Below are 14,226 nucleotides of genomic sequence, written 5' to 3'. Positions count from 1 at the left end.
TACAGTTTTTCAAACTCCATTTGTTGAAGGGATGGTTTTTTTTCCCATTGCACATTCTTGCCTCCTTTGTCAAGGATTAGTTGACCATACAATTCTGGGTTTATTTCCGGCCTCTCTATTCTGTTTTGTGCCAGTACCATACTGTTTTGATTACTATAGCTTTCTAGTATATCTTGGAATCGGGGATTGTGATACCTCCAGTTTTCTTTTTCTTTTTCAAGATTTGGTGATTTGCGGTCTTTCATGGCTCCATGCAAATTTTAGGATTATTTGTTCTAGTTTTGTAAAAAATGCTGTCAGTATTTTGATAGAAATTGCATTAAATATGTAGATTGCTTTGGGTAGTATTGACATTTTAGCAATATTGGTTCTCCAAATTCATGAGCATGGAATATCTTTACATTTGTTTCTGCCATCCTCAATTTCTTTCATTAGTGTTTTATAGTTTTCAGAGTACAGGACTTCCATCTCGTTGGTAAAATTCATACCTAGGTATTTTATTTTGTGGGGTACAATTGTAAATGGGATTGTTTTCTGAATTTCTCTTTCTGCTGCTTCACTATTAGTGTATAGAAATGCAACATATTTCTATGTATTGATTTTGCATCCTGTGACCTTTATTGTAAGCTTCTTTGAACTCTTTTGGGAATAGGGCAGGGTGTGAATAGGTACGAGTCCTGTCCATGCATTCGTGACTTGTATGGATAACTCTACTCATCATCATTTAGGAAGTGGAAGCACAGTTGGAGGAAGTGAAGAAGAAATCAGAAAATGAAATCAAGCAACTGGAAGAAGAGAAAGCAGCCCTAAATGTGAAGCTCCAGAATTCTCTGCTCGAGGTAAATCCTGAATTAATGCAGTGCTTGGGAGTGATGGTTCTGGGTGGGAGTCTTGGTTAACTGAGATGCCAGGAATCTCAGAAAACTGGCCCGACTTCTGTACATTCAGCATCCTCAGCAGAAAGGAAAGGACTTCGTCCTGACAAGAAATATGTCTCAGGAGGCATAAATTTAGCTGCAAGTAACAGAGAGCCTGATGTATGGAGGCTTAACAAAGAGGCGTTTAATGTCTCACATAAAAGAAGGAGGCAGGAGGCTTCTGGGGTTGATTCTGTGGCTAAATTATATCAGGCCGGGTACATCTGAGATTCCCATAGTCCTGCCTCCTCCTGGGCTCTGTCCTCACTTTCAGGAGTATTAGGTGCTTTGCCTTCATGGGCTCCTTCCTCTACTGGAAAAAATATCAAAAAGCATGTTTTATGACTACATTGGTATGAAGATGAATATAGCCAAGCTGTATTTTTACCTTCTGACTTTAAAAGAAATTAAAACAGGGGCGCCTGGGTGGCGCAGTCGGTTAAGCGTCCGACTTCAGCCAGGTCACGATCTCGCGGTCCGTGGGTTCGAGCCCCGCGTCGGGCTCTGGGCTGATGGCTCAGAGCCTGGAGCCTGTTTCCGGTTCTGTGTCTCCCTCTCTCTCTGCCCCTCCCCCGTTCATGCTCTGTCTCTCTCTGTCCCAAAAATAAATAAACGTTGAAAAAAAAAATTAAAAAAAAAATAAAAAAAAAAAAAGAAATTAAAACATTGTCGTGGCCCCTAAAAGTATTGTGGGCCCTAGGCCCTGTGCCTTCTGTGTCTAATGGAGAAATTAGCTCAGATTCCCCCAGACTGGGAAAATGACTGTCACTGCTTCATTGTTGAGCCCAAATTTACACCAAGAAATGGGGAGAGGCAGTGAAGACCAGACCTGTCCACTTCATCAGGAAACCACCAGCCTCCACAGAGGGCTCCCACTGACTCTTCCTCCCACTGGTAATGTCTGCATCACGTGACCAGCCTGGGAGGCGAGAGTGGAGGCAGGGAAGGGAGAAAGGGGTAGAGAATGCCTGTAGACCAGCTGAACATCACAGTTTGCTTGGTGGGGAAGTCCACCTACCCAGACCACCCAGAAACCAAGTCAAAGTTTAAAAGACCTGTTGACCATGTTATGGTGGGGGAAGAACTCTTGGGAGGGCCTGGAAACAGGCTTCATTCTTTTTTTTTTTAATGTTTATTTATTTTGAGAGAAAGAGAGAGCATAAGCAGGGGAGCGGAAGAGAGAGAGGGGGAGAGAGAGAACCCCAAGCAGGCTCCATGGTGTCAGCACAGAACCCCACGCGAGGCTCAATCTCACAAACTGTAAGATCGTGACCTGAGTCGAAATCAGGAGTCAGATGTTTAACTGACTGAGCCACCCAGGTGCCCCCCGGCTTTGTTCTTGAGCCTAATTAGACCCTCAAAAAATGTAAAGAGGTTTCCTTACTTCCCCTGCCCTCCTTCACACATTCCAGATGAGCCCTGAGTCCACCATCCCCCCAGGAGCCCATGAAATTGGTTCCTCAGCTCTGATCGAGCACTACAACCTCCTAGGGGGGGTTTTGAGAATATAGAAGCCGTGTGCAAAATAGTCTGGACTGTTTAAGGATACCTCTAATGGAGTTCGGTCTGGAGACATGCATGGTGAGAGAAGAAAACCTGAACTGGTGGCTATTTCTAGAAGGGAGAGGGGGTGGTGGATCAGGGAGAAGCTCAGGGGCCTGCAGTGGTGTCTGTGATGTGTTCTCCCTTCAGCTGAGTGATGAAGAGAGAAAAACACATTCGGTTTTTCTATGTCACAAGTTATCATTTTTCTAAAAGGTGAACGTGCCAAGCCTTGAACTTGATATATCAGGGGCTCTGGAGGAGAGGTCCTGGTGGGAAGTCTCTGCTCCGGAGGCTTTGGTTCCACCTCAGCCCCAGGTGGCTGCACATTAAAGATGCCCGTTTCGCTCTCACAACTCTCTCCCTCCCTTCTGAGTTATACTGCCGATCTTTACACCGGATCTGGACTACTCTGTGCTGCAGAACTTAGGGAGGCTTCAGCCCAGTTATCCTTCTGACATGGGACCCTGGGGTCACCACCTGATGATTTCCCCGAATGCCCCTCAGAACCCCTCAAAAAATGACAAGAGTGAGTTTCGTCAAGTGCTTGCTTTAGTTCAGGTACTACCTGAGCAGTTTCCATATATCAACTTTTAGTCCTCACAACTGCCACACAGTAGGTGCTGTTGTGATCTGTGGTTTACGGATGAGTTAACTGAGGCACAGAGATGGTAAGTCACTTCCTCAAAGTCACACAGGTAATGAGTAGTGGGTCTCAGATTCCAACCCAGGTTATGCGGCTCTGAAGACCCCACTCTTAACCGTTATGCTAACACTATGTGCAGCACAGTATGCCGTGTCTCTGATGCCCCAGGATCACTCAGGACATGAGTATCTGCAGATGGCTGGTGTGACCCAGAGGCTGACCTTGACAAAGTGTCTGCCCGTCACCCTCCATTCCTTCCACAGCCTTGGTGGCGACATCATCTATTCACCCACTTACCAAAGCGAGAAATGGAAGCGTCAGCCCTGACCTCCTCCTCTCCTGCTCCTCCGTCCTCACCTACAGTCCCTGCCCTGCCCACCCTCACATCCACTCAGCTGTCAAGTCCCGTGTGTCCTACCACTGAAGGCTCTCAGTCCCCCTCCCCTGTCTTTATCAGCCCCCCAGGATGGCTCACCTAGGCTGTTTTTCTTTACCTCTTATAGACATTATGTGAACAAGTGCATAGAACTCATTTGAGTATTTCATAAGCCTTAGCAAGATGTAGTGTAAGTAGTTTCATAATCTTCTTCTTCTTCTGTGATGTTGCCTGGAGTCTTGAAAGTCTTGGCCTGTATCTCCCTGCCTCTACCTTCTCCCTAGGCTGGCTAATTCCAGAACTAGCATTCTAAACCCCAGATATGCTCAAGGCCCCACTCCTCCTTCTCCCAAATCTTTTAATCGCCATGTTTTTCATAATTTGGGCCTAACCTACTCTCCACCACTACCCCCCAGGACACTGTTTTCTCCCATCCACTCCTTCATGCTGGGCCCCTGACATGGAACTTTCCTCCAATTCTCACACACATCCTGCCTTCCCTCTGCCATTGTACCTACTATTCCTACCACCTGGAATGTCCTTTCTCACCCTGGCCACGGATGGACTCCTATTCATCCTTCAGTGCCCATAAAGCTGCCCTGGACTCCCCTCGGCAGAGTTTATTGCTGTAAATTCTCTGCAGTAGTATGTATCTCACAGTAATTGTTGTGAGGGTTAGAGGAGTTTATACTGTCAAATGCTTAGGTCTGTTCCTGGCACAGAGCAAACTCACCATCAAAGGTACTATTATTAGTTTGTCTTCTGAATGTTGCTGTGATTATAAACATGTATCTGCCTCCTCCATAAGATGACAACTCCTAGAAAGCATGGGCTATATTTTATTCTCTTACCATCTTGCTCTCACTCTGTCCCTCTCCTTTATCTCCTCATACCTGGCATGATGCCTGAGGAGCACTAGCTTTCCTACAAAGATTTGTTAGCAACATCTGAGTTTCCTGTATGGTTCTAGGCCTTGTTCTTCCCAAAGTCTAGAGCAGAGAAGCCAGTCTGTTTAATTGAGACTCTACACTTAATTGGTTAATAATAATCATCATAATTAAGGCTATACAATTTAATAGCACCTTCTACCACTGTTTCATTTTATTGGTATAATTCTTTTTTTTAATATTTATTTTGAGAGAAAGAGCAGGGGAGGGGGAGAGAGGAAAGAGAGAATCCCAAGCAGGCTCTGTGCTGTCAGCACAGAGCCCGACATGGGGATCGATCTCATGAACAGTAAGATGACCTGAGCCGAATTCAAGAGTCGGCCGCTTAACCAACTGAGCCTCCCAGGCACCCCTTATTGGTATAATTCTTAAATACTGTTCCTTTTCTTTACCAACTAACTTTTTAAAAAAAGAAATTGAGTGACCTTCCAGGAATGGTATGAAAGCCAGTGAAAACCACCCTGCAGCTCTAGTATAGGTGTATTTATATAAATAATTTAAAAGGAAGTATAGGCTCATCTATTCCAGGAAGACGAAGCAACTTGCCAATTAGAAATGCCCTTTCCAGAAGCACATTGGAATTTGTCTAATGGAGCACTGTCCCCAGAACTGATTGACCCAGGAGAATGGTTTCCCAGATTAATGGCCCCATCAGGAGATGGGACTTTGTTTCCATTACCAAGCATTTCTTTTCTTCCATTTTAGGTTTTAAGACTGGAAGAATTTATCCAACAGAATAAGGTACATCCCCGAAGAGGCAAAGAAAGGCCCCAGGAATTGGACAGCCAGCGCTGTAGTATTTTAGAGACCCAGGTAACCTCTGTTTTTTCTGCTTTAATTAAGGATATTTCTCTTCTTTCAGCACTTCATCGTCCCCAGTGACACATGCTGGCATTAAGAGGTTCTTTTATTTCCCCCCTCAGAGCTGCCAAAATGCCTGGAAAATAAAAAATCACCACAAAATCCATTTGCACAAACCGTGAAGAAAATAGAGTTCCAAGTAATTATGCATGTGGTTTGAAAAAGAACAAGTCTTGTCAGATGAAACCTTCTCTCCCTCTCTGAGAGCAGCTTGCCTGGCAGATAGAAGGGCACTCACCAAGAGCTGGCCTCCTGTTCTGCCCAGCAGGAAGCATAGTAATAATGCTGTCTGGCCATCCCCCCCCCCCCCCCGCCTCTGTGGTATCAGTCACTCTCATACTAGCTCTTCCCCACGATGCTGCCCTTTCAGGGACTCTGCCCCAGGGCGGAAGCTGGTTCCTGTGTGTCCTCTGTCAGCTCATGATAAGCTATTTTATTTTCCTAGGGACGCCATGATGAATTACCACACACTTGGTGGCTTAAGCCACAGAAATGTGTTGTCTCACAGTTTTGGAGGGGAAACATCCCAAATCAAGGTGTCAGTAGGGTTGGTTCCTTCCTGAGGCTCTGAGGGAGAATCTCCTGCATGCCTCTCTACCAGCTTCTGATGGCTGCTGGCAATCTGTGGCACTTGTGGTTTGCAGATGCATCACTCCAAGCTCTGCCTCTGTCATCACGTGTGTCTATGCGTCTGGCTCTTCACTAAGGAAGACCTTCTTCTAAGGACCTTCTTCTAAGGACACCAGTTGTTGGGTTTAGGGCCCACCCTAATGCAGTTTGACCTCATTTTAACTACATCCACAAAAGCTTATTTCCTAATAAGGTCACCTTAGTAGGTACTTGGGGCTAGGGCTTCAATATATCTCCCTGGGGGCACAATTTAATGCAAACCACAGGCACTCATTTAACATTTGTTGCATGATGTCAAAAACAGATAATTCCTGTGAAGTTAGTGTTTGAGCACCCTGGCTTGGATGATCCTCTTGCTTCAGCTTTCCTGTTATTAACCTTCGCATCTGGAGCCATCAAAAGCCCACCACTGTAAAATTTTACTTATTACTGCCCTAAATTTTCAGTCCGCTTCATACTCCATGTGGGAAAACACATGTGAGTCTGAATCTCATTGTTTCACCCTCACCCATCTCTTATTCATCACATCCGTGTGCCTGAGTGTCTACAGAAACAGGCAGTTTCTCTTCCTCGACCTCAGACTTCCAGAGCTTGAGCCCTGATCCTGCCAACAGTCCCCTGGCTTGCCCCACTGGGATTGCTCATACTTAACCACGTATTCATCAGGGTAAAAATGAGCCTAAAATCTGGTGGATAAGGACTTGAATAACAACATTTGTATGGGACCTGGTTCGTTCTAGAGCACGGTCCCCATCTATGACTTCATTGGAGTTTTACAACAACCCTGTAATGTACTCATTTTACAGAGGAAGAAACTGAATGACAGAGCAGTTGGGTGACTTGCCCATGGTCACAGGCATCCAAGCAGCCAGGACAGAACAGAACTACTTGTCTATGGTTCTGATCCTCTACTGTCCTTGTGAAAGTATCAACACATGCCCAGACGCCTCCCAGATAAAACTGACCTCAACTCTGTCTTGAGGTTGAGAAGAGCGGCAAGGATTCCCTGTGTTTCCCTTTCTGACACCCAGAGACTGGGGGGAATCCTTGAGCAGCCCTCATTGCTCCCACATAAGCCTATAGGAGAAAGTGGAAGGCACCTTCATCCATAGGGCTGGTCCTTCCTGATCTGGGGCTACCCATCCTTTCTGATGATGTCTTCCTGAGAAGTAGGCAGGTATTTTCATTCTCCCGCAGTTTCTCAAGAACCAGCCTCATGAGCGAGCCTTCTGTTAGAAGAACTGCTAGCCCCAGGGACAGCTGAACTTCCCGCCAGCACACTGTGCAGTTTCTCAGAAAGACTCTTCCTCAAATATTTGAATATTTCTCAGCTCCTCACACTGACTGTGGCAGGGAGATCGGATGGAGTTGGCTGGGATCCTGAGTGAGGAGATTCCAGTGAAAATAAGGTTGATAAGCTCAGGAATATTGTGCATTGGCTGCATTTTCAGGGGACAATACACAAACATAGAAATTCTAGGTATGTTCCAGGATTGATGAATAAGGGCCAGAGCTGGTATGGCAGCTCAGGGTTTCTCTGCCTGATCCCCAGTCACTACCCACCAAGTGCCAATAGCATCTCCCCAACAAAAATATCTCAGCCAAAAATGTCTCCAGATGTCATCAAGAGTCTCTTAGGGACAAAATTGCCCCCAGTTGAGAACCCCTGATGTAGCTAAGAGCCCTGAAGAAGTTCAAAATCCAAGTGCATGTTGACAACCATGAATTGGTTCACCATGAAACTTGGCTCTCCTACCACCCTCCTTGGTCTAGAACATTGTCCATTATGAACCCAGTTTCTAGAGAGTGGTATGTATCTCTCCTACATAGAATTGCCCATGGAACCTTGAAGAATACCAGTTCCATTTGGTTCAACTCTGCATGCACATTATTCATTCATTCCCCAGTCATATGTGGAATAGCTAGGAGGTATCAGCCTCTGAGCTAGATGCTAGAGGAGAGAAAGATTCATAAATCAACAGTGTTAAGACTATGTGGACATTTAGAAGTAGAATTAAACTTCTATTTAAATTTAATTTAAATTAAACTATGTTTTCTATTAAGGAACTATTATATACTTTACAGGTAGAGTTTGTTCTTTTAACATGTTTTCTTTTCAAATAATCAATCCATGTTTGTGCCACAGAATTTAAAAGGTATATAAAGGCATACTATGAAAAGGATCCCTCCTCCCCCCAGTTCCCTATCTTGTTTATCTGCTTGTCTATCTGCTCAGAGCTATACTGTGCGTATGCAAGCATAATTATGAATATATTATTTTTTCTATAAATGGTAGCATACTGACTTGTGCTCTACTTTTTGTACCTTAAAATTTCATAGAGAAAATTTAAGGAGATTGTAACACAGCAGTAAACCTCCATATCAACCTCATTTTTTTAAAAAGAAAAACCGTAATATATTTAACCTTTCCCTTATGATAGATATTTTGGTTGGTTTTTCCATTACAGGGACTACTTCACTGGATAGCTCTGTAGTGGGATATAGTGTAGTATAGTGGTTAGGAAAGCTCACCCCTGAACCAGATGCTTGGGCTCTTATTGGCTAGAGAATCTCAGACAAATGATTTAGTCTCTTTGCGTAAGCTTCTTCATCTGTAAAATGGGGCAATGATACCATCCATCTCAGAGGGCTTTTGTGAGAACTAAATGAATTAATATATGCACAGTGTCAGAAAGTACCCAGCATGTGGAAATGCTCAGTAGGTGCCAACTCATGATTGCAGAGCTTTCTGGCTCCAGTGACATGTGATTTTTTAACTTTGATAGTTATGCCACACTGCCTTCCATTGATGATGTCCCATGGCACACTCCCAATGGCAGCGCATGTGAGTGCCTGTTTCCCCACAACTTGGCCAACACAGCACATTACAAAACTTTCTGAACATGACCAGTCAGAGAAAATTTAGAATTTAGTTAAAATATTTTTGACAAGCCAACTATATGCCAGCCAAGGGAGTCGAAGCTTTGCTCAGGCTCTAGAGAGACAAAGTCCTAGAGATTCTCTCAGGCTGGTGCAGAGGATATGTTAATGGCCCTCTGCTGTGCAGTGATAGCTTTCACTACACAGGAACCCGCAAGGGGCAGAGTCTTGAAGAGAAGGCTCAGAGGGGACTGAGCCATCTGGCTGCTCAACCAGAGGTGGAAACAGGGACAGGACGCCAGAACCAGATGTTATATGACCACTTCCCCAAAGATATTCTTGCTGAACTGGGGGCTATAAAATTTAAGTTTGTTCAAGACTCAGGCATTCCGGGGTGTCTGACTGGCTCAGTTGGTTAAGCATCTGAGACTTCGGCTCAGGTCATGGTCTTGTAGTTCATGAGTTCGAGCTGCACATTGGACTCTGCACTGGTGGTGCGGAGCCTCCTTGATATTCTCTCTCCCTCCCTCTCCCTCTCCCTCTCTCTCTCTCTCTCTCTGCCCCTTCCCTACTTGAATGTGTTCTCTCTCAAAATAAATAAATAAACTTAAAAAAAAAATACTCAAGAGTTTTAGTTTAGGCCATTGGCTCTTCTGCCAAAGCAGTGCAGAGAGTCAAGAAGATATAAATAATAACGCCGATTGAGAATCGAGCTGTTTTCACTGCACTCCCAGAACATGCAGAGAGAGGGTTGCCAAGCCTGGGTGTGGCTCTGTCCCTGGGACAGTTAGCTGGGACTCTGCTGAAACTTTTGTCCTTGTCTCTCTTGTCAAGTCTCTTTGATTCTCTTAGATTCATAGTTTTATTCAGAAAACCATGTCAGTCTTGCTAATTCTGAAGGAAAACTTTCTTTTTTTTCTGGAAGACTCCTCTGTTGCCTGGGTCACAGTAAACTAGGGAAGATAAGGGAGAAGTGTTCATATTCTTGTGCCTATACCTCTCCAGAAGAGAAAGGAGAGTCATTTGTGGTAATTATTATTCAAGCCTTTTTTTGCCTCAACAAATATTTCTGCGTAGTGTCTGTGCAGGGCATGGGGGCTGGATGCTGGGGTAAATGAGATCCTCAGAGAGTTGGTCCTCAGAGAGTTCCATTGCAAGTGGGGGAAATAAATTTTTATTTAAATAATAACCCGGTATGAGAAATACTGTAATAATGGCAGGAAGATTCTTTGCAGCCAATATGGGAGAGGCAGGTTTCTGCCAAGGGGAGTCCAGGAAGGTTCCACAGAGGAGTGACATCTGCTGCCATCTGCCCGGACACTGAAAGTTGAAGATGACTTCATCGGCAAGGGGAAGGACCACAGTGAAAGGTCCCAAGTCGAAATCGCCAAGACTGTTAAGAAGGGAGATGAGGGGTACTCCAACACTTTCCCAGGCCTGAGAAGTGTCCCCTGGTCACAGGAGGCCCTGTGCACTTTGCCGGGTAGCTGTCACCAAGTACCATAACTGGATCATATGAATCCAAGGGTGTCAGCTGTCCTGAGGGCGGGCAGACAAATAATCACTAAGCCCTTGAACAACTGCAGTGTCTCTGTGTGATGTGAGTAGAGGGGTCTGGTTCTATCTGACATGGAACAGGCAGGCTGCCCTGAAGAGTTACTCTGTGGAGAGATTCTTGGCCGAGAATCAGACTGAGATCTGCTGATCCTGGGAAGACAGCATAGGGAGGGCAACAGCTCCTGTCTGAGATTAGGACATGGATTCCACCCCAGTTGTACCCTAGACCTACTTGGGGACCTCAGGCAAATCCACAAACCTGAGATCAATTTCCTTATTAATCTGATAAGGCCCTGACTATGTGCCAAGAACTTAGTGCTTTACACAGTCACCCAACAACCCTAAAAGACAAGTGTCATTATTATGCTCATTCTGCACGTAGGGAAACTGAGGCCCAAAGAGTAGCATCAGGGCCCATGATATCATTCCATACTGCTTCTCATTAGTAAAATGGTGGCTATAATCCCTGCTTGGCTCCACACCCCAGGGACTTTTGGTAATGAACAGAAGAATGCGTATGAAGGCGCTTTTCAAAACTGTTCAAGATTCTATAAATGTAAGGTGACTTTATAGTATCTATTACAGTCCCCTGTAATCATTTCAGCAAAACCCCATTGCATTAGGTGTTCTATTTTAAGATGTACATAATGCTACTTTTGAAAGATTGTCAACTGAACTTGAGGATGACTTTGAATATTCCCTTCCAGGAGATTTCCTGGGCGTGGGTGTTCCTTTAAAATAGAAACAATCCAGAAGAGGTTAGCTGCCTGGAAGATGAAAGATGAAGACCTAATGTGAACACAAGCTTAAAATAACCAGCTATTTGCTTGGGAGGAGTTGGGAGGAGACTTTTATGATGGATGGTTGCAGAAGAAGCAGAACTATTTATTTTTCTGTGCATACTTTATGCCCAGGCCACTTTGGCTCTGGACAGAGAGTGCTGGACTGAACCGGAGCCTGATGGGGAAACCAGGAGTGTGAATTAGGGGTGGATAACTTAGAATACACCAGGAGTGGCTCAGGGTCCTTCCTGGGAGGAACTCACTGAGACCCTAGGCAGATAACCAGGAAACGGGCAGCTGGAAAGTCTGTTCTATTTGAAGGTCAGAGAAGAACACACCATTGACATGAGTAGTGGTGGGCTTGAAAGCATTCATTCAGCCAACTGGTGATGTCCACGGTCATATCCATTTGTGAAATATTCCAATGGCACCCTAGTGCCTTTTGAATGATGTAGTTTGACTTCAAATGCCAGGCGCACAGATAAGGGGAGAGAGGGGGGAAATATTTTTGACATTTATATGGTCTATTGGTCCACACCCCACCTCCCCACACCCCCCCCACCCCGCTACACCAAAAGTTTGCTGAAATCAAGAACTATGTGTTCTTAATCTTTACCCTTTCCAGTACTTAATGTATCTGCCTGTGGCAGATGTTTAGCACCATCTCATACACAAATTGATACATGACACGACAACTGAATGAAGGGAATTAAGGGTACCATTTTGGGTGCTGATAGTTAAAGGTTGGATTAGGAACCCCATACAAAATTTGCCTTGGCTGGAGGATGATTTAGAAGAACACTGGGGTCCTTCTCCAATTACATGTGGAGGAAGAGGAGGATTCACCTTCCTCTTTGGGAAGGATGTCCCTGTCTCTGGCCCTAGGGGATGGAAAAAAAGCGAATAGACAGAAAGGATTAAGAGGTCACCTCCCTGTTGATTAGGAAAACAGCTTTCATCTGTCAGGTTGATTTTGAGCATCTGTTTCACAGACAGTTCTCATATCACATTTGTACAATGTGGTTTGAACTCATACCCAGTTAAGTCCCAGTGCTGGCACCTTGCAATCTTCCCAACATGGTGATCACATGGAGTCATGGCAGGGAGTGGGACAATCCAGGAGTACAGTCCTCATGTCACCCTCCAGGCTATGTGACCTGAGGCAAGTAGCTGGACTACTTCTCTGACCTCACATCCCCATCTGTAATGTAAGGATGTCAGTGTCTTTCCTGCCCACCTTACAGAGCCATAGGCACCCATCAGTTAATGTATGGAAATAGAAAAATGTGATGCAGCTGAGAGCCGGTGCAGTCATCTGGGGGCATCATCAGCTCTTTATAGCGTTTTCCATTCTCTCCTGTTTCTGGACTCCTGCCCAGGATGCCTTTAAATATATCAGTTGTTGATAAGGTGGCCCAGAAATTACATCCTGCACATTCCCTTTCATGATCTTCACAATGGCTCAGTACATTTGAAATTCTTTTTCATCTCTGTAATAACTTTCGTGAGATATTTGTTCATTATTCATATTGCTTTAAGTTTCTTCTTTTTCCCTTGATCAGGCTTCATGTGTCTTTTCAAAAAGTCACCTTTCAGATGTGTTGGCTGGATCTCTTCTTTTCTATGTCATTAATTTTGTCTTTCATATCTCTTTCCTTCTACTGACATGAGGTTTATTATGTTCTTCTTTTTCTAACCTCTTGGATGTTTTCTAACAAATACATTTAAGGCTGTAAATTTCCCTGTAAAAATGTATGTCTTTAGCTGTATCCCATAGTTTACTTTTTAAAACTTACTTTCTTGTTGCTTTCTAATTTTGTTGCGTTGTTATCAGATCATGTGGTTTGTAGAACGTCAACACTCGGAACCATGGTGAGATTTCCCTGTAGACTGCTGTGGGGTCATTTTTAGAAGTAACCAATGTGATAGAAAAAAACCTATATTCTCATTTTAGTAACTTAAGTATACAGTTGACCCGTGGACAGTGTAGGGGTTAGGGATGTCAGCTGCCCCACATGGTCAAAAATCCACATGTAACTTTTAACTTCCCCCAAAATGTAACTATTAATGACCTACTACTTACCAAGAAGCTTTACCAATATCATAAACAGTTGATTAACACATATTTTAAAATAAGCTACAGGAAAGAAAACGTTATTAAGAAAATCATAAGGAAGAGAAAATACATTTATAATACTGTACTAGATGGTGCTGAAAAAAAAAAATCCACGGATAAGTGGACCCTCACAGTTCAAATCTGTGTTGTTCAGGCGTTGACTGTATGTTTGAATTGTAGCTCTGTGATATGTTCACTGTATGATCTTAGGGAACTTATGTATTCTCTCTTGCCTCAGTTTCATCACCTTTAAAATGGGATGATACTGCCCATCTCATAGTTGAGGGCCTGGCAACATGTAGCACCATGTACATGTTAGCACTGTTAGTATTTCTTTTTTAGCTATTATGTTTGGGTTACTAACTTTGTTGTTCAAATATTCTATATCCTAGCTCATTTTGTCTACTTAATATATCAGTTTCTGAGAGGTGGTTATTAGATTCTCCCATTACAGTTACAAATTTGCCCATTTCTCCATACAGTTCTGAACATTTTGCCTTATGTTTTCAGGTTTGATTGTTAGATGCCTACAGGTTCATTATTAGAGAGTTTTAGTGAACAATTCTTTTTACCAGGATAGATACCATGTTGAATTTAGCCAGTTCATGTTTATCATGTTTACTGATACCATTAAGATTATTTCTGTCAATTTATTTTGTGCTTTCTATTTATCAACATTTCCTGATAACCTTCAGTTTTCCTTTAGAAACTTGGACTAATTAACTTTATCATTATGTATGTACTTATATTGTAGTATTATACTATTCTGATTTATTGTTGCTATTCCACATTTACTGTGTAATTTTCCTTGGATTATATCGAACATGTATTTATAACAGGTGTCTCAAAAAGCTGTTTTGCTTAGACTGTGATATTAGCTCCTGGCCTTTGTAGGAATTAGATATCCAAGATCCTTTTAATGCCCCAGATACCTCATAGCGGGAGGCGAAGGTGGGTCTTTTGGCTTACAGT

The 14,226-nt window shown here is 43.7% G+C and overlaps 1 protein-coding gene across 1 annotated transcript in view; it reads left to right on the top strand.

Annotated features, from left to right (window-relative positions):
* The window catches only part of FAM184B (family with sequence similarity 184 member B), a 155,714-nt gene that overhangs the window by 101,208 nt on the left and 40,280 nt on the right, over window positions 1-14,226 (top strand). The window contains exons 6-7 of the mRNA XM_047090611.1: window positions 729-839; window positions 5,134-5,241. Coding sequence (XP_046946567.1) covers window positions 729-839; window positions 5,134-5,241 — 219 coding nt within the window. The remainder of the gene's footprint in view (window positions 1-728; window positions 840-5,133; window positions 5,242-14,226) is intronic.

The sequence above is a fragment of the Lynx rufus genome, unplaced genomic scaffold (assembly GCF_022079265.1).
Source record: "Lynx rufus isolate CCGP_SWC_20201006 ecotype Redwood Valley unplaced genomic scaffold, mLynRuf1.p SCAF_3, whole genome shotgun sequence".
In the NCBI taxonomy this organism is placed as follows: domain Eukaryota; kingdom Metazoa; phylum Chordata; class Mammalia; order Carnivora; family Felidae; genus Lynx; species Lynx rufus.
The sequence above is the reverse complement of the archived record's forward strand: the minus strand, read 5'-3'. Positions and strand labels throughout refer to the sequence as shown.